Source organism: Petaurus breviceps, unplaced genomic scaffold, assembly GCF_028583685.1.
Source record: "Petaurus breviceps papuanus isolate PSGF00001 unplaced genomic scaffold, PetGlider_PUasm1.0 456, whole genome shotgun sequence".
NCBI classification, from domain to species: Eukaryota; Metazoa; Chordata; class Mammalia; order Diprotodontia; family Petauridae; genus Petaurus; species Petaurus breviceps.
Window position 1 is genome coordinate 277,548 of NW_027186343.1, and position 21,010 is coordinate 298,557.

Consider the following 21,010-nt stretch of genomic DNA (forward strand, 5'->3'; position numbering starts at 1 on the left):
GTTTGGAATGGTGACAGATGACAACACTTTCCAAACTCCATGGATCTCTGAACTTTCCTGCTAGAGATTGCCTCTCAGAAAGCAGATAAAAACCCAAATCCTGCTCTTAAAGGAGATGACATATCATAACTTGAGGTTCCAGAAACTTGACACATCTAGCACAGAACATTATACAAAGATGTCTAACACTTTTTTTTTTAAAAAAGAAACCATATATCTGATGAAACATATAGATTATGTTCATTAATTTCCTTTACTACTCTCTGATCGTGATGTTGGGTCCACACCACTCTCAGGGAATAAGAAGTGACTGAGATTTCTCTTCCCACTTAGCTCCACTCCTTTCTGAGGAATATCCACTTTAATAATAATGCTGGGGACCAGGTGGTCTTGGATGAGCAAAGAAACCCTGTGGCTAAATATGATATCATGAATTATTTGATCTTCTTCAAGCAAAATGAAATGTTTGTGAAAGTTGGACAGTTTATTCCCAAGGGTCTGCTGGGTCCAAATTTCACCATTTCTGAGAAGTCAATCATATGGGGCATATCACAGGTCTGTAAAACTTTGAGTATTAATTTTTCATTTCCAGGCACAAGAGTTATACTTACCCATTTGAGTTCCTCTACAAGCCACATTAATGAAAAGCCTTTCTCTTTTGATTTACCTACTTTTCATTCACAGCAAGCATATGAATAACAAAGAAAAAGAGCCAATAACAGAGGTATTTTAAAATATTTTAAATCCTTTGTTATGTAACAAAGTATCCAATTAATTCAAGACATATATTTTTTTAATCAAATGTTTAGTAACTTCTAGTTTACATCATTCATTTCAGTAAGATTTGGAGTTACAAATTTTTACCCCATTTTTCCCCTACCCACTACCCCAAAATAGTGATCCCACTAGATATCCCCTCCTCCAATCTGCTCTCTCCCATATCTTCTCCCATACCCCCTCCAACTTTCCAGTAGGGCACAGTGGATCTTTATGCCCCAGTGCCTGTATATCTTATTTCCCAGTTACATTTAAAATACTATTACTAATAGTGTGTGTGTGTGTGTGTGTGTGTGTGTATATATTAAACATTTGGTTTTAAAACCTTGAATTCCAGATTAATTCCCTTCCTCCCTTGTCACCCACCCTTTCTGGGAAGATAAGCAATTCAGTATAGGTTGTACATGTGTAGCTATGCAGAACATTTCCATAGTGGATATATTGTAAAAGACTGACTATATTTTCCACCCTCCTAACCCAACTCCCACTTGTTCTATTCTCTATTTTGATCCTGTCCATTTTCAAAAGTGGGTGCTTCCAACTTCCTTCCCCCCCCCAGCCTGCTCTCCCTTCCATCATCCCTCCTCTCATCCACTTCCTCCCTACTCTCCTGTAGGGTGAGATATGCTATTTAGTATGTATGTCATTCCCTCCCTAAGCCAAATTCAATGAGAATAAGGTTGATCCATTCCCTTTTGCCTTCCTGTTCTTCCCCTCCATTGTAACCATTTTCCTTTGCCTCTTCTATGTGAGATAGTTAACCCCATTCTGTCTCTCCCCATCTCCTCTCATTATATTCCTCTCTCACCCCTTAATTTCACATTTTATGTATCATCCCTTCCTATTAAATTGGTCCTGTGGCCTCTATCTATGTATACCTGTACACACACACACACACACCCACACACACACACACACATTTCTATTCCCTTCAACTATTCTCATACTGACAAAAGTTTCATCAGTTGCAATTATTGTTTTTCTATGTAGGGATGTAAATAGTTCAACCTTGATAAGTTCCTTATGATTTCTTTTCCCTGTTTGCCTTCTCATGCTTCTCTTGCTTCTTGTATCTGAATGTCAAATTTTATATTTGTCTCTGGTTTTTTCATCAAGAATGCTTGGAAGTTCTCTATTCCACTGAATGACCATATTTCCCCCTGAAACATGATACTCAGTTTTACTGGTAGGTGATTTTTGGTTTTAATCCCAGCTCTTTTGACACTGGCATATCATATTCCAAGCCCTTCAATCCCTCAGTGTAGAAGCTGCTCGATCCTGTGTTATCCTGATTGTGTTTCCACAATATTTAAATTATTTCTTCTTGGCTGCTTGTAATATTTTCTCCCTGATCTGGGAATTCTGGAACCTGGATATAACATTCCTAGGAGTTTTCTTTTGGGATCTTTTTCAGGAGGTGATTGGTGAATTCTTTCACCCTCTATTTTGCCCTCTGGTCCTAAAACATCAGGGAAATTTTCCTCGAGTATATTTTTTTTGCTTTTTGGATGGCAATTGGGGTTAAGTAACTTGCCCAAGGTTACACAGCTAGTTTGTTGGGGTTGTGTGCGTCTGTGTGTGTGGGGGGGGGGGGTTAAGTGTCTGAGGCCAGAACCAAACTCAGGTCCTCCTGAGTCTGAGGTTGGCACTTTACTCATTGCACCAACTAGCCACCCCCTTGAGTATTCCTTGAAGGGTGATTTCTAGGTCCTTTTTAAAATTTTTTATTTTTTTTTTAAAAAGCAGTCAGGGTTAAGTAACTTGCTAAAGGTTACATGGCCAGTTATTTCTGGGTGTGGTGCTAAGTATCTGAGCCTGGATTTGATCCCCAGGTCATACCAACACTGGAGCCAGTGCTCTTACTTGTTGAGCCACCTAGCCGTCCCTTTAGGTCCTTTTTATGATCATGGCTTTCAGGTAGTCCAATAATTTTTAAATTATCTCTTCTGGATCCATTTTCCAGGTCAGTGGTTTTCCCAATGAGATATTTAACATTGCCTTCTATTTTTTTCATTTGTGTAGATCTGTTTAATAGTATCTTGATTTCTCTTAAAGTCACTAGCTTCCATTTGCTCCAATCTAATTCTGAAGGAATGATTCTCTTCAGTGAGCTTTTGAGATTCTTTTTCTATCTGACAATTCTGGCTTTTTAAGGCATTCTTCACCTCCTTGCCTTTTTGAGCCTCTTTTGCCATTTGAGTTAGTCTATTTTTAAGGTGTTATTTTCTTCAGTCAGGTTGTTGACTCTCATTTCATAATTTTCTTGCCTCATTCTCATTTCTCTTCCCAATTTTTCCTCCACTTCTCTTATTTGCTTTTCAAAATCCTTCTTAAGGTCCTCTATGGCCTGTAACCAGCTTGTATTTTTCTTGGAAGCTTTTGGTGCAGGATTTCTGACTTCATTGTCTTCCTCCTGTTCCATGCTTTGATTGTTTTAGTCCCCAAAATAGGAGTGTAAAGTTCAATTGCTCTGTTTGCTTTGCTTCCCTCATTTGCTCATGTTGCCCCTCAATTACTTGACTTTGGGGCTTTTTTCCACAGTAGGACTCTGCTACCAGACAGGGGAGCTTCGTATCAATCACTGGGGTTTTCTCAGTTGCTGAAGCTATTAGTTGAGTGCTCTCTAAATCCTCCACATGCTCTGGCAAGCTGGTCGCACACCCCAGAACCTTCACCCTAGACCACAATCCAGATCTAAGTAGGTTAAAGCAAGAGTGATTACCCCTCAGACTGGTTGCTTGGACCCCCTACAATCCGCAGGCCAGGAGCTGAAGCTGCCATGTGGCTGTGGCTGCAGGGCCACAGCACCTCAGCTGCTTCTCACTCTGGGTGTAAAAGCTGACCACACTCCTGAATTCCTGGATCCCAAAATCCACACTGCACTGACATATTATTTTGTCCTCAGCATCTATGGGTTGATAATTCTAGAAACCAACACAGCTTCTGGTGATCTGAATCCCTCTAGCTGGCAGCTTGTCAGGCCTGCCCTGAGGCTAAAACCTCTGGCTTGCTGGGCCTGGGTTGGGCTCTCAGAGTGCTGTGCTGGCTCCTTCCTGCTGGCCTGCTGGACTGTCTTCAGCAGGAGGTTAGCTTCTATGTGTCTTTTTGTGAGTTCTGTAGCTCCAAAGTTTGTTCAGAGTCCCCTTTTACATGAATTGGGGGAGGTGGAAGCCAGAGCCCTGTGGAAGTCTTGTTTCTTCTCTGCCATCTTGACTCTACTTCCCATGATATATATTATAAACTATATATTATTACATATACTATTATGCTTTATTATATATGATGTATAATGTTGTACATGTGTTATTCATGAAAATATAGTAGGACTACATTATATATTAGTATAGTATTAATTGGATGTTTGGATATAAAAGGTCTTGCCCATGCCCACACGCACGAGCCTCTGTGTGTGTGTGTGTGTGTGTGTGTGTGTGTGTGTGTGTATGTACACCCCTGGAGAGTACATTGCCAAGGACAAAGAATTGGAAATTAAGGGGATGCCCATCAATTGGGAAATTGCTAAACAAGTTGTGGTATATGAATGTAATGGAATACTATTTTGCTGTAAGAAATGAGAAGCAAACAGACTTCATATTTACCTGGAGAGGCTTATGTGAACTGATGCTGAGTGATAAGAGCAGAACTAGGAGTAATCTGTATGCAATTACAGACACAACATATGTATGATGACCAACTTTGATACACTGGACTCTTCGCAGCAACGCTGGAATATAAGACAACTCCAAAAGACTCATGATGGAGAGAGATGTCTACATTCAGAGAAAAGACTAGAAAGAACAGAGTTTGAATGCAGATTGAAGAAAATTACCTTCTCTTTTTCTTTTTCTTGTTTGGTTTTGTTTCCTCTTTCCCATTGTTCATTCCATCCATTACAATCCTTCTTTATAATCTGACTAATATCTAATGTGGAAGTATTTGCAGATCCTATACTTGATTACATGCCGGCCTTGGGGTGGGGGGCGGAGGAGAGAAAGGGGGAGAAAATTAGAAACTCAAGGCATTGTGGAACTGAATCTTATAAACTAAAAGTAAACAAACAAATTAATAAAGACAAAAAAGAAATTTTAAAAAGTGTACTGCCAAGGTTAGTGAACTTACCAATACATACTCCATTACCACCAACTGGTCTATATAGTATAGAACTGATTATTCTGAACATGTAAATAATATACAATTAAAGAAACTCTCCTATGAAATACTTTCTTAGCCAGTACCAAATAAGGCATTTACTTTGGTAGAACAATGAGTCTTCCCCCTTGTAATTACAAATCACATCCCTCATGACATTTACTTTGCTTATCGTTCAGACTACTCCAGAATCTGTATGCAATGAGAGCTGTGGTTATGGATTCAAGAAGCTGTCTTGTGAAGGGAAGCCTGCCTGCTGTTTTGACTGTGTTCAATGCCCTGAGGAGGAAATTTCTAATCTGAAAAGTAGGTGTCTAAAAAGAATTCTCCCTAAATCCCCGATAGCTCTCTTTCATAAAAATAGGGAAACACTTTTTGGTGAAGAACCTTTGTCAAATTCTTACAGTTACATGCAACTCATGGGAACATTACTCCATGAGATAATTAATGGGCAGCCAACGGGGAAAACCAATTTAAAAAAATAAACCAGAGTAACAACCAGCTGTAGAGAATGAGCTCGCAGAGATTGTCAGCATGAAGAGGACGGGAGGAGATCTGTTTCCTGATGGGTGCTAGTCTAGGAAAAATTTGGTTGCCTTTTAATGGAAAGATTCTCCACCTCAGATTCTCACTCTAGGATCCTCTAGCTTTGTAGGGATCATGTAGAGAACAATTATTGGTTTTTTTTTGTTTTAATCTGAAATTACTCAATTTTCTGTTTGTTTCTTTTTCAAGTCAGACCAGATTTTTGTCTAATTCTTATTTGTCTCAATAAGTATATATATAAATTCACTGTAAGCATGCACAATATGGATATTGCCTCCCTAGAGCACTGGTGCATAGAAATGCAATCAGATTCACACAAAGGACTCCCAGTTCAAGGAGTGCCACATGATGGAAGAACCAAGGATATTGAGAGGATTTTGAAATATATTAATACTTTTGGGAAATGTGAAGTATTAAAAGATATAAAGAAAATGAATTTTTTTTTATTAGTTGTTTAAGGATATAGACTTAAATTCCTGGTAAGGTAGAAATTTTCTAAAGCACTTGGAGATCGATTCTCAGGCCTTTCTTTTTCAAATAAATTTTCTATTGCTTCCTTCTGTATTTTTTATATTGATTTAATATTTAATTTTTCCCAGTTACACATAAAACATTTTTAACATTTGTTGTTAAAACTTTAAGTTCCATATTTTCTCCCTTCCCTCCTTCTTCATCATCCTTCATTGAGAAGGCAAGGAAATCCATATAGATGTAGTTATGCAAAATATATCCATAATAGTCATGTTGTGAAAGAAGACAGACCAATAGAAAAGTCAAGAAAAATAAAGTGGAAAATAACACAAAAATTGCTTCAATTTATATTGAGACACTATCATTTCTTTCTCTGGGGATTGAGAGCATTTTTCATCCTAAGTTCTTCAGAGTTGTCATGGATCATTGTATTGTTGAGGAGAGCTAAGTCATTCACAGCTGATGATCTTAAAACATTGCTGTTACTTTGTACACAGTACATTTCACTTTGCAGCAACCCAAATAAGTCTTTCCTTGTTTTTCTGAGAGCATCCTGATCATCATTTCTTATAGTACAACATATCACATCATAATTACATATCACAACTTATTCAGCCATTCCCCAATTGAAGTGAATCCCCTTAATTTCTATTTTTTTTTATTTTTTGGTCCTTATTAATTTTTTTGTTTACTTTTAGTTTTCAAGATTCAGTTCCACAATTCCTTGAATTTCAAATTTCCTCTCCCTCCTTCACTCCCCCCCCCCCCCATGGCATACAATCAAGTATAGGATCTGCAAATACTTTCACATTAGACAGTAGTCAAGTTATAAAGAAGGATTGTATCAGATGGAATGAACAATGGAAAGAAGAAACAAAACCAAAGAAGAAAAAGAAAAAGATCAGGTAGTTTGCTTCAATCTGGATTCAAACTCAGTTATTTCTAGTTCTTTCTCTGGATGTAGACATCTCTCTCCATCATGAGTCTTTTGGGGTTGACTTATAACCCTACATTCCTGAGAAGAGTCCAGTCTATCAAAGTTGGTGGTCAAACATACGCTGTGTCTGTAATTGTGTACAAATTTCTCCTGGTTCTACTCTTCTCCCTCAGCATCAGTTTGTATAAGCCTCTCCAGGTAAATATCTGTTCCTTGTTTCTTACAGCACAATAGTATTCCATTACATTCATATGCCACAACTTGTTTAGCCATTCCCCAATTTAATTTCTAATTCTTTACCCCAGGAAAAAATGCTAGAAATATTTTTGTATATATCAGTCCTTTTCCTTTTTGTTTTTTATTTCTTTTGGAATACAGACCTAGTATTAGTATTGCCACGTCAAAGGGTTTTATAGCCCTGTGGGCATAGTTCCAAATTGCTCTATACAATGGTTTAACCATTCACAACTCTGATCACAGTTCATTGATATCTCATTTTTCCCAATCCTCTCCAACATTTGTCATTTACCTTTTCTATCCTATTATTTAATTTAATAAGTTTGAGGTAGTATATTAGAACTGTTTTAACTTGCATTTCTCCAAGCAATAGTGAATTGGAAAATTTTTCATATGGCTATAGATCATTTTCATTACTTCATCTGAAAGCTGATTATTATTTTTATCGTTTACCAATTGGAAAATGGCTCTTATTTTTATAAATTTGACACATTTCTCTATGTGTTAGAGAAATGAAGCCTTTATCAGAGAAACTTGCTTCAAATTTTTCAGTTACAGTTGCTAAATGTATTTCCCTTCATTCTATTCCTCCTACCCCCATTTATTCTATTCTCTCTCTCCTTTCACCCTGTACTTCCTCAAAAGTGTTTTGCTTCTGATTACCCTTCCCCCAATCTGCCCTCCCTTCTATTACCCCTACCTTCTCTTGTCACCTTTCCCTTCTATTTCTGTGTATGGTAAGATAGATTTTTATACCCCATTATATATATATTTTTATACCCCATTGTCTGTGTGTCTTTTCCCAGTTACATGTAACAGTCTTTTAAGATTTGTTTTTAAACCTTTAAGTTACAAATTCTCTCCCTTCCTCTTTCCCCACCCACCCTCTTTGAGAAGGCAAGCGATTTGATATGGGTTATACATGCTTAGTCATGCAAAATACTTCAATAATAGTCATGTTATGAAAGACTAACTGTATTTCCCTCCATCCTATCTTGACTCCCATTTATTCTATTCTCTCCTTTCACCCTGTCCTTCCTCAAAAGTTTTTGCTTCTGATTACCCCCTGCCCCAATCTGCCCTCCCTTCTATCACCCCCCATGCACTTCCCCCCAGCTTTCCTGTAGCATAAAAGAGATTTTCATACCCAATGGAGTATTTATATTATTCCTTCCTTAAACCATTTTCAGTGAGAGTAAAGTTTACTCATTTACTCTCACCTCCCCCCTCTTCCCTTTCATCATAATTGCCATTTCTTGCCTCTTTTATGTGAGATAATTTGCCCCATTCTACATCTTCCTTTCTCTTTCTCCCAGGACAGTTCCCTCTCATACATTAATTTTATTTTTCAGATATCATTCCTTTATATTCATTTCACCCTGTGCCCTCTGTATATATTCCTTCCACCTATCCTAATAATGATGAAGGTCTTATGAGTTACAAATATCTTTCCATGTAGGAATTTAACCAATTCAACTTTAATAAATCCCTTGTGATTTATATTTCCTTTTTACCATTTCATGCTTCTTTTGAGTCTTGTATTTGAAAGTCAATTTTTTTTACTCTGTTTTTTTTTTCTCAAGAATGCATTGAATTCCTCTACCTCATTGAATATCGATTCCCCCCTTATGGATTACAATCAATTTTTCTGAGTAGGTGTTTCTTGGTTGTAATCTTAGCTCCTTTGACCTGTAGAATATCATATTCCAAGCCCTCTGATACCTTAATGTAGAAGCTGCTAAATCCTGTACTATCCAGATTGTGGTTCCACAATACTTAAATTGTTTCTTTCTTGCTGCTTGCAGTATTTTCAGTTTGAAGTTTGAAGTAAAGGAATTCTGGAATTTGGCTGTGTTTTCAGAGCCAGTTTTCACTTTGGGATCTCTTTCAGGAGGTGATCAGTGAATTCTTTCAATTTCTATTTTATCCTTTTGTTCTAGAATATCAAGGTAGTTTTCTTTGAAAATTTATTGAAAGATGATTTGTAGGCTCTTTTTTTTATTATGGCTTTTTGGTAGTACAATAATTTTAAAATTATCTTCCCTGTATCTATTTTCCATGTCAGTTTTTTTTCCCAATGAGATAGTTCATACTGACTTCTTTTTTTTATTGTTTTCATTTTGTTGTATGATTTCTTGATTCCTCATGGAGTCATTAGCTTCCATTTGCCCCACTCTAATTTTTAAGTAATTATTTTCTTAAGTAATTATTTGGGTCTCATTTTCCAATCAGTCAGTTCTGCTTTTTAAGGCATTATTTTCCACATTGGCATTTTAGATGTCTTTTGCCAATTGGTTTAGTCTATTTTTAAAGTGTTGCTTTCCTCAGTATTGTTGGGGGTCTCTTTCTTTACCAAGCTGTTGACTTATTTTTATTATTTTCTTGCATCACTCATTTCTCTTCCCAATTTTTTTTCTGTACCTCTCTTACTTGATTTTCAGAATTTTTTTTGAACTCTTCCATGACCTGAGACAAATTCATATTTTTTGGATGCTTTGGATGCAGGAGTGTTGACTTTGTTATCATCTTTTGATTGTATATTTTGATCTTCCTTTTCACCAGAGTAAGTCTGAGGTTTTCCCCCATTATTTGCTAATTTCTGAGCCTATTATTTGACTTTTTAACTCTGTTAAGATAGGGATCTGCTTCCAATGTGGAAGGCAAATGGTCCCAAGCTTCAGGACTTTTGTGCAACTCTTTCAGAGATATTTCTAAGGACCTATAAGTTTTCTATTCTTCCAAGGTGGTATGATGTAAGGAGATGTATTTGCTCATCTCCTGGCCTATAATCTGGTCTGTGAGTGACCACAAACACTCTTCTCTGCTCTAGAACTGTGGGGAAGATCTCCTATCCACTGCTGCCACAAGCTCTGCTATGCCAGTGCTCCTACTCACCCCAGGACTCTGACCCAAATGCAAGTATGGGAAAAGCAACTGAACCCTGCCTCAGTGCCAGCAAAGAAACCCCTATACTCTCCTTCTGAGCCATTGTTTGATCTCCTTACCATCTGTGGTCTGAGACCTCTGGAAAGCAGATGTTGCTGCTGATTTAGTCACTCCCAAGTCCTGCTCCTGGTTTGCAGGGGCAGAGGTTGTCCTGGGGCCAAGGTTAGATTGTGTTTCTCTCTCACTCAGGTCATTCTAAATTGTTTGTAGTTTGTAGTTTGTGGCTTGAGAAGTCTGGAAACCCCAGCAGCTGCCAGTGATTCAATCCCCTGAAGCCTGCTCAGTCTATGCTGGTACGACCTGCACTGGACCATGCTCATCTCTGTTTGGTGCAACCGACCTTTCTGTTGATGTTCAAAGCTGTCTTGGGCTGAAAATTTGTTTTGCTCTGTCTTTTTGTGGTTTCTGCTGCTCTAGAATTTGTTTAGAGTCATTTTTATACATATCTGGAGGAGTTTAGGGAATAACTCAGGTGAAACCCTGCCTTTTCTCTGCCATCTTGACTCTGTCCCACTTCTGTATTTTTATATCACCATAGTATCCCCAATATCTATTGCCTTCCCAGAGTCATCTCATATAAAAAATACTATTTTTAAGAAGAAAAAAAAATCAGCATGACTGATAGATAACATTGGAGAAATCTGAAAACATGTAATGTATAACATCTTCCCTTCACCCTTAAGGTGTGGGTTACAAGTGTCCTCTCATATGTCTTCAGTTGAGTCCATAAAATTATTACCCCAAGAAACATTACCAAATATTTCCCCCCATACAACCACTTCCTTTCTTATGCTATGTACATAAATGTTGTATATACAACTTTTTAGTTTCATATAAGCCAAGTTAAAGGTTTTATCTTTTAAAATTATCTCTATCTCTTGGGTGGTTAAGTATATATTTCCTATACATAGATGTAAGAAACATATGATGTTACTCTTCTAATTTCTCTATAGTATGATCTTTAATATTAAGATCCCATACTCACTTTAAAGTGTGGAATATAGGGTAAGGTATTGATCTAAGCCTAATTTCTGCTAGACTACTTTGTAGTTTCCCCAGCAGTTTTTATCAAATGAGGGTTTTTTCCTAGGTAATTAATATTTCTACCTTATTGTACACTGGATTATTGAGCATTTTTTTATTCTTCCTTATCTAGTAAAGTTCATTGATTTAGTTCTTTATTGTTTAATACAGATTAGTTGGTGACTGCTGCTTTATAATAGGTTGAGGTCTGAAAGCCTATTTGTCCATTATTCTTATTTATTTTCATAATTTCTCTTCCATTTTATATTTTTTAATTTCCTAAATTACTTTCATCAAGTTCTAAAAAGCATTTCCTTGGCAATTTGAAATAGCATGAAAAGTGTAAGTTAACATTGATAGTATGGTCATTTTTAACTAATTGACAAGACCTAGCTATGAGCACTGAATATTTTTTTCCAGCTTTTTAATTGTGCTTTATTTCATTTAGGAGCACTATGCAGTTGAACTTATATGTCTTTTGTCTATTTGATAGATTAGTCCCTAGATATTTTGTGGATTTTGCTGTTATTTGGAATGGAAATTCACTTTCTGTTATTGCTTCTTTTGTATTGTTAATATTATATAGAAATGTTGATTTTTTTGAGGGTTTATTTTGTAGCCTACAACTATGCTTAAGCTATTGTCTCATCATCTTTACTGACTCCTTCAGATTTTCCAAGTGTATTTTTACCTTTAATTTCTTTATTTTGTCTTATTTCTGCTGTTAAGATTTCCATAATTGTAACAAATAATAGTGAAGATAGTGGGCATCCTGGTTTCACTCCTTTATTTCTTGGAAAACGTCCTAATGCATCATCATTGCACATGATGCTTGCTTCTGCTTTTAGACAGATGATTTTTATGATATTAAAATAAATATGTCCACACTTTGTATGGTTGGTTGGTTGTCTAGAAGGAGTGATGTACTTCGTCAAAGGCTTTTTCTGCGTCTCTTGAAGTGATTGTGTTGATTAGGATGTTTTGATTTTTATCATGATTAATTACATTGATTGTTTTCCTAACGTTGAATAATCATTGCACCCTTGGTAAAAGTCTCACTTGGTCATAATGAATGATTTCTTGGATTAATCACAGTATTTTCTTTAAAATGTTTGGGTCAATAGTAATGATGATATTGGCTCATGATTTTCCTTTTGTGTTTTGTCTTTCCCTGGCCTCGGAATTAGGACTACATTGGTCTCATAAAAAGATTTTAGTAGAGTGCTTTCTCAATATTTGAGAATAATTTTTGAAGTGTGATTATTCTGTTCTTTAAAAGTTTGATAGAATTCTCCTGTGTATCTACCAGGACTAGGGTGTTTTTCTTTGGTAATTCTGTTATAATTAAATCTATTTTCTTTCCAGAGATTGAATTGTTTAAGACCTCTATCTAACGTTTGAATGCTTTGGGTGTTTTTTGCTTTTTAGCATACTCATCAATTTCTATTTTATTCTTACTTTTATTTGCCTATAACTGTACACTTTATGTTCTGGTTATTCTTCTCTTTCTTCTGATTTTGTGATTTCACCTTGCTGATCTAGGATTTTATTGTTTTGGTTTTCTACCTTCTCTTTTATATCAGATTACTTAGGGAATTTATCAGTTTAATTGATCTTTTCAAAGAACCAGCTTTTAGTTTTATTCATCATATCTATGAGTATTTTTGCTTTCTTATCTACCTATTTGTCCTCTATTTTAAAAAATGCATGTTTGGTTCATTAGCCCTCTTTTTTTTTTCTTATTTTCATAATGTATGTTTGTAGAGATATGGTTTTCCCCCCTGAGGACTACTTTAACTGCATCTAAGAAATTTTTAATGTTATTTCATCCTTGTTGTTTTCTTTCACATAATTATTAATAGTCTCTGTGATTTGTCTTTTGACCCACTCATTATTTAGAAGCTCATTGTTAATTTTCTATTTGGGTTGGTGTCTTTTGTTTGTGGTACCTGAACTAATAATAATTTTTATTATATTTTTGTCTATAAAAGATATACTATTTCCTGCTTTTCACATGTGCTTGCAATAAATGTGTGACCTAATACATGGTCAATTTCTGTAAAAGTTCTCTGTGGTAGTAGGAAATATGTATACACACATGTATGTGTGGATGTGTACATACACACATGTGCAAATATATACACATACCTGTGTGTATACACACATGCATGTACACATATCTGTATATGTGCATATGCATGTCTATCTGTGTATATTATTTTGCAGTCCCAACAAGTCTTTTAGCTCTTGGTGTTTTAGCTCAGCATCAATTTGTTCAGTTTAATATTTTCCTTTTTGTTTATCTTTCTGTTGGATATAACTAAAACTAAGAGAAGGATATTGAAACTTCTATCACTATTATGTTATTGTCCATGTCTTTTTGCAGTTCAATTAATGTTTCCTTTATGAATTTGGATGCTAAGGAATTTTGAGCATATAAGATTATTCTGACATTGATTTATTATCTCTGGTTCCCTTCAGCATAATTGTATATAGCTTTTTATTTTTGAAATGCTTGTTTTTGCTTTGTCAGACAATATGATTACAAGTCTTGTTTGGGGGGGATTTAATTGATGTATAACATTTTCCCCATCCCATCATTTTTTAAATGTCTATTTTATTTAATGTTTCTTATAAGCAAGGGTCTGTTTTATTATTCAATATGCCATTCTTTTTAATTTTATTGGATTGTTTAATCCCTTCACATTTAAAGTTGTGACAATTGTTTTTAATTTCCTGTCTCTACCTCTAACATGAGATTTTTATAAGCAAGGTGTTTTCCTTCTTTTGCTATAAATATGCTACTATGTTTCTTCAGTTACTTTAGCTTAATTTTTTTAAGGTGGCTCTATTTCTACTGGCTCTCCTCCTCTCACCCCAATCCTCCTCTGTCATTTGTCATCCCAAAAACTTTGAGGTTTTTCTTGTTGGTTTCTTTATATTTTCTGTCTTATCTGATTATTTCTTTTCACTTTTTGTCCTCTCAAATAGATTTGTCTTTTCTCCCCTCCTTTCAAGCAGTCTTGTTCATTTTTTACACTCCTTTCTAGAGAGGCATTCTTTAACTTTCTTGAATTTCTATCTTCTCTTTTTGTTAACTCTGGACCATCATTCTCTTGCTCCTGTTTACCACCCCATAATTATTTAGTCTCTCTACATTCTCTGTATACTTTATAGAATCATAACATCTAACATAGTCATTATGGGTTCTCCCTTCTTGGAAGTGTCTTGTAGAGCTTGTCTCATCTCTACAATTCAGACAACTTCCAAGGTTGTACTACAGGGTTGCTTTCTGTAGTTATATGAGGTACTGGGATAGATTGAGATGGGCAGTGGGCTTGAGCTTTATTTGAAGGCCAGAAATGTGTTCTTTCTATTTGCCTCCATTTTTACACTATCCTACTGAGGTCTTTTGCAGTACAAAATACTACAACCACTGGGGTGACTGCTTTTTAGAGCTGCTGCAATCTTCAACATCCCACAGTACTACTTGACATGGGCTTGCTCTCTTATAATATGCAAAAATCTGCAACCTGGTGCCCATACCTGTACAGTACTAAAAAGAAGTGGAGGCAGATCAGGGTGAGGAGTTGGATTTTCTTGCAAGCCCAGGCATTAGGTCCTTGGATCATATGACAAGTCCTTTGGTCAACCAGTGCAGCCTTTACACCAGAAATATGATGGCCAATGGGATAGCATGTGTTGAGTCAGCTTGGGGTAGGCGTCAGTTCGTGGGTTCTTTTTGCCTTCTGTTAGATTCTATGAGTTGTAGGCCATGGAGACAGTTAAAATTGCTTTCTCTTTTGAGAATAATTTCTCCATTGGAGAGGAGTAAAAGGGCATAAGGACTAGAGAAAATGTTTAGTCCCACCTTTTGTTGATGACATGACCTAAAAATCCAATTTCCAGGACTTTCACAGAGAATCAGAGGATATTACATATCATTGAAACTTTTTTAAATAATGAGGGAGAATCTGGAAGCATATTATCTACTACCCAGATAGAAAAATATGTAAAGATCCATATCATCAGAAGGAGCAGATTAAGATGTAGATAGGCCAATAGTGTCATAGAACTATAGACCTAGGTTAGGTCATTTTTTTGAGGAAAGGATTTTTCACTTGGAGGGGAGGTGAGGGGAATCTTTGAATATCTGGATCAGAAAAATAACCAAAGTAATTAAGCTGTTAGCAGGTACCTGAAAAATAAGAAGTGTCAAAGGGGGTGATTTAGCCTATAGGAACATTATAGCTTTCTTCGGGTAGTTCTGGGGTTGTCCACAGGAAGATGGATTAGGCCAGATCTATTTGCCCACAAAAAGAGCTAGAGACAATGGGTGGAAGATTAACATATTCAGAAATATACCCAATGAATAAACTCAAATACTTCCATGGCCTTAAAAAGCTGTATGTTCCCTCTCATTGCTCTTCAATCAAAGACTGGACATTCATTGGTCACTTTTTGGAGGGGATTTTTGTTCTGATGCAAGTTCATGTAAATAGCTTCCTAGATATAGTCTTGCTCTGAGAATCTGTGTTGCTTTGATTTTGGTCATGATACGCCTTCGCAAATCCTCTAATTCCCTTGTCCAATTTGTTTGTTTCATGATCCCACAAGATTATCACTGATGCTTCTCTCTTCATTTCCAATTCTTCTTTCTTTCTATCCAAGTCTTCTAAACTATGGTTCTCACTTTTCCCTTGGATTTCCTTATGCTAGTACATGCTAATAATTACAAATGCTGCTTCACTTCCTCATGTCTTATATTTTGATCATTTTAATAAGGTATAACTTTTCAAAGCTTTATGATGTTCTTGACTACACATCCTAAACAATTCCAAAGATTCTTGGGTATTCAAAGTCTCAAACAAAAAAGGAACCATTTTTACCTAAAATGTTAAGAACATACTGTGAATTCAGATATGCCAGATTATATCCAATATTGTCAGATTTTAGTGTATGAAGAGGTGAAATATTGCAAATTATACTAATCAATTAATGGTATCTGAGTTATCAGCAAGAATACCTGAATAGTACTGGATTCATTGTCAGTTTCTTTCTTAAGACATCATCTGGACATATCACTGTTGCTGCATAAACCATTAATTTCTTAGATGTCATCAAGAGGAAATTTGGAGAGGAGCAGAGACAAGATGGTGAAGTAAAAACAGGAACTCCTCAGGGCTCATGCTCCAAACACCTCCAATACTTATAAAATATGATTCTAAGTCAATTTTAGAGCTACAGAACCCACAAAGTGACAGAGACAAAGAAATCTCCCACTGAAGGCATCCCATTAGGGCGACAGGAAGGGTCTATCACACCGAACTGGGAGCTAAGTGAAATCCCATGTGAACCCCCCATGATCAGACACAGGGAGGCCGCAAACCAAGGCAGAGACTGGGTGGAACAGACTTCTCAACCCATAAACACCAAAGATAAAGTAAAAGGTCACTGGGGAACTCAGTTGAAACTGAGTGATAGAAGAGCACAGGACAGTCCCTACCTCTGGGGCAAGAGACTACAGCTGCTGCTGCATGGCTGCCTCCAGAGATCCTGGTCTGCAGATCACCATAGGGGGACCAAGTGACCATTCAGAAGGTAATCACTCTTGCTTTGACCTGCTTGGATTTGGATCACAGTCTTAGGTGGTGGTCCTGGGGTGAGAAACACCAGTGTGCCAGAGCTTGTGGTGTCTGTAGAGAAGGTGTCCTCTTCATACCCCTGACAACATCTACAAAAACCCCAGCAATTTGGGACATAGCTCTCCGAAATCTGGAAGCAAAGTTCTACTCTGGCAAAGAGCTCAAAAGTCAACTAATTGTCTGGCAAGATAAGCAAGCAGAGAAAGCACAGTCAGACCATAGAATCCTCTTTGGGGTACAAAACATAGAATTAGAAGAAATCAAAGAAGTCAAAGTCAAAACTATTGCATCAAAAGCTTCCAAGAAAAATAAGAGCTAGTTACAGACCATGGAGGAGCTCAAGAAGGATTTTGAAAATCAAGTAAGAGAAGTGGAGGAAAAGTTGAGAAGAGAACTGAGAATGATGCAAGAAAATCATTAAAAACAAGTCAACAGCCTGCTAAAGGAGACCCAAAAATACATTGAAGAAACTAACACCTTAAAAAATAGACTGGGGTGGCTAGGTGGTGCGGTGAAGAGAGCACTGGCCCTGGAGTCAGGAGGACTTGAGTTCAAATCCAGCCTCAGACATTTGACATACTTACTAGACATGTGACTTTGGGCAAGTCACTTAACCCCAATTGCCCTCCAAAAAGCAAAAAAAAAAAATAGACTAACTCAAATGACAAAATAGTCCCAAAAAACCAATGAGGAGAAAATGCCTTAAAAAGTTGAATTTGACAGATGGAAAAGGAATTTCAAAAGCTCATTGAAGAGAATAACTCCTTCAAAATTAGATTAGAGCAATTGGAAGTTAATAACTTTATGAGAAATCAGGATACTCTAAAAAAGATCCAAACAAATGAAAAAAAAATAGAAGACAATGTGAAATATCTTATTGGAAAAACCACTGACCTGAAAAATAGATCCAGGAGAGATAATTTTTAAATTATTGGACTACCTGAAAGCCATGATCAAAAAGAGAGCCTCAAAATCATCCTTCAAGAAATTCTCAAGGAAAGTTGCCATGATATTCTAGAACCAGAGGGCAAAATAGAAATTTAAAGAATTGACTGATCACCTCTTAAAAAGGATCTCAAAAAAGAAAACTCCTAGGAATATTATAGCCAAATTCCAGAGTTCCCAGGTCAAGGAGAAAATACTGCAAGCAGTCAGGAAGAAACAATTTGACTATTGTGGAAACACATTCAGGATAACACAAGACCTAGAAGCTCCTACATTAAGTATTCACAGTGCTTGGAATATGATATTCCGGAGGTCAAAGAAGCTAGGACTAAAACCAAGAATTACCTACCCAGCATAACTGAGTATAATGCTTCAGGGTAAAATATGGTCATTCAATGAAATAAAGGACTTTCAAATATTCTTGATGAAAAAACCAGAGCTGAACAGAGAATATGACTTTCAAGTACAAGAAACAAAAGAAGCATGAGAAGGTAAACAGGAAAAAGAAACCATAAGGAACTTATTAAAGTTGAACTATTTGCATTCCTACATGGAAAAGTGATAATTGTAACTCATGAGACTTTTCTCTGTATGAGGATAGTTGAAGGAAATATATATATATATATACACACACATATGTATATGTATGTATAGGAGGGTGTGTGTATAAATTCATGTGTGAGTGTGTGTATATATGTGTACCTGTATAAAAAGAGGGCACAGGATCAATTGAATTGGAAGGGATGATATCTAAAAAATAAAATTAAGAGGAGAGAGAGGAATATTGTGAGAGAACTAGAAAAGGACAGGTAGAATAGGGCAAACTATCTCATATCAAAGAGAAAATAGAAAACTGTTACAATTGAGGGGAAGAGCAGGTAGGTGAAAGGGAATGGGTCAACCTTTCTCTCATTGAATTTGGCTTAAGGAGGGAATAATATACACACTCATTTGGGTATCTTACCCTACAGGAAAGTAGGGGGAAATGAAATAAGAGGGGGGATGATAGAAGGGAGGGCAGATTGGGGGAGAGGTTAGTTAGAAATACATACATTTGAATAGTGAGTGACAGGGTCAAAGTAGAAAATACAATAAGTAGGGGGGATAGGATGGAGGGAAATATAGTTAGTCTTTCACAATATAACTACTATGGAAATATTTTGTGTTTCCACATGTACAACCTATATTGAATTGCATTTCTTCCCAGTGGGGCTGGGTGAGGAGGGAAGAAGGGAAAGAATCTGGAAATCAAAGTTTTAAAAACAAATGTTTAAAAAAAAGAGGAACGTTGGTAGGAATGAGGTTACTGTGGCAAATGATTTTACTTTTCTGGTAATCTGTTTGCTACTCCAAATACTGCCACCTTGAAACAAGAGATTGAAAAGAGGTATGTTAGTCTTTTTTTTCTGTTCTTATATTGTCATGAGGCTACATTAAAATAGCCCTATTTCAATATGAAAGGATGTATAGTTTGAGAATGAATATGGCTTATCATCACCAAATCTTGATTGATTTCAGCAACTTGGAAATGTACTATTTCATTATGTTGCATACTGGGGGCACTATTTCAGAAGGGTTCCATAGAGTCAGTAGAATTGATGTGATATGATGAAATGGTTTTATTGATCTAAGGGTAAGGTAAAATTATTAACTATAAGATATTAAAATATTCTTTATTCCTTGCAGACATGGACCATTGCAAGAGATGCCCAGAGGATAAGTATCCAAATAAAAAGAGAGATAACTGCCTCCCAAAGACTGTGATGTTCCTCACTTTCAAAGAGTCCTTAGGATTGACTTTGACTTGTATAGCTCTTTCATTTTCTCTCCTCACAGTTATGATTCTTGTGGTATTTGTGAAGTTTCAAGACACTCCCATAGTCAAAGCCAATAACAGAACTCTCAGTTACATACTTCTCATATCACTTGCCTTGTGTTTCCTCTGCTCCATGCTCTTCATTGGCCAGCCAACATCAGCAACCTGCCTCCTACAACAAACTATATTTGGAATTGTGTTCACTGTGGCCATTTCTTCTATTTTGGCCAAAACCATCACTGTGGTTCTGGCTTTCAAAGCCACAAGACCAGGAAGCAAGCTGAAAAGGTGGGTACAACCCAGAGTTTTTAATTTTGTTGTCTTCATCTGCTCTATGATCCAAGTGACTCTCTGTGGCATCTGGATGGCAACCTCTCCACCTTTTCCAGGATTAGACCTACACTCAGAACCTGGTCATATAATCATTATATGCAAAATTGGTTCTGTCATTGCTTTCTACAGTGTCTTGGGTTACATGGGCTTCTTGGCCTTGGGGAGCTTCCTAGTGGCCTTTTTGGCCAGAAACCTTCCTGACACCTTCAATGAAGCTAAGTTTCTCACATTCAGCATGCTGATCTTCTGCAGTGTGTGGTTGTCTTTCATCCCTGCCTATCAGAACCCCAAAGGAAAGGCTATGGTGACTGTAGAGATCTTCTGTATTTTGGCATCCAGTGCTGGGTTATTAGGGTGCATCTTTCTTCCCAAGTGCTATGTGATCCTTCTGAGACCAGAGAGGAACACCTTGGACTGTCTAAAGCAGAAAGCAGGTTCTAACAGTCATTCTGAAATTTTAGCTGGAAGGCACATTTGACAGTATGACGGTTCCTGAAAAAAATTATTCAAATCAGTTTAAGAAATCCGTAATTGATGATATCTGAATCTTTACTAGGTTCTCCACCAAAGATACCAACCTTTCATAGCTATTGTTATTCTCAACTAGATTCCCATCTCTGGACTATTATAATAGTCTGTGTGATACTTCATTCTAAAATGTATCTTGTTCTCTATATTAAGTTTGTACTTCAACCCTGATAATTCTTCCTATACGTCTACAGGAATTCACTTTGCTACACTTCAATACCCCAAACATTAAAATGCTTACTGTGTACTATGAATTATCATAAATGCTACAGGTACAAACAGTGACACAACAAAAATCCTATCCTCAGAAAGCTTAACATTTTCCAAGGGCAAAATGTACATACTTAAAAAAAGATATTAATCTATATGAGAAATTACAAGGATAGTTCAAGGTTACAGTTAAATTTGGAGGGACATCTTTTGCCTTAAGTGTAGGTGAGATAAGGTTTCATAAAGTATTTGGCACAGGAGTCATGTCAAACCAAGAGACTTAATCTTAGGCCAATATTAGTCTTGGGGTATAGCATGAACAAAGATACAGTGAAAGGAAATGGCATGATGAGAAAAGCAAACAGAGAATTAATGCAGTTTAGCTGAAATGGAGATCACATGAAAGGGAATTAGGTTAAATATACCTGGAAAGCACATTACAACAAT

At 36.6% G+C, this 21,010-nt stretch overlaps 1 protein-coding gene across 1 annotated transcript in view; it reads left to right on the forward strand.

Moving 5' to 3' along the window:
• Positions 1–20,303, forward strand: part of LOC138171706 (vomeronasal type-2 receptor 26-like) — a 39,595-nt gene extending 19,292 nt beyond the window's left edge. The window contains exons 4-6 of the mRNA XM_069101348.1: positions 334–555; positions 5,106–5,232; positions 19,363–20,303. Of these exons, the coding sequence (XP_068957449.1) occupies positions 334–555; positions 5,106–5,232; positions 19,363–20,303 (1,290 nt within the window). The remainder of the gene's footprint in view (positions 1–333; positions 556–5,105; positions 5,233–19,362) is intronic.
• The last annotated feature ends 707 nt before the right edge of the window (positions 20,304–21,010 follow it).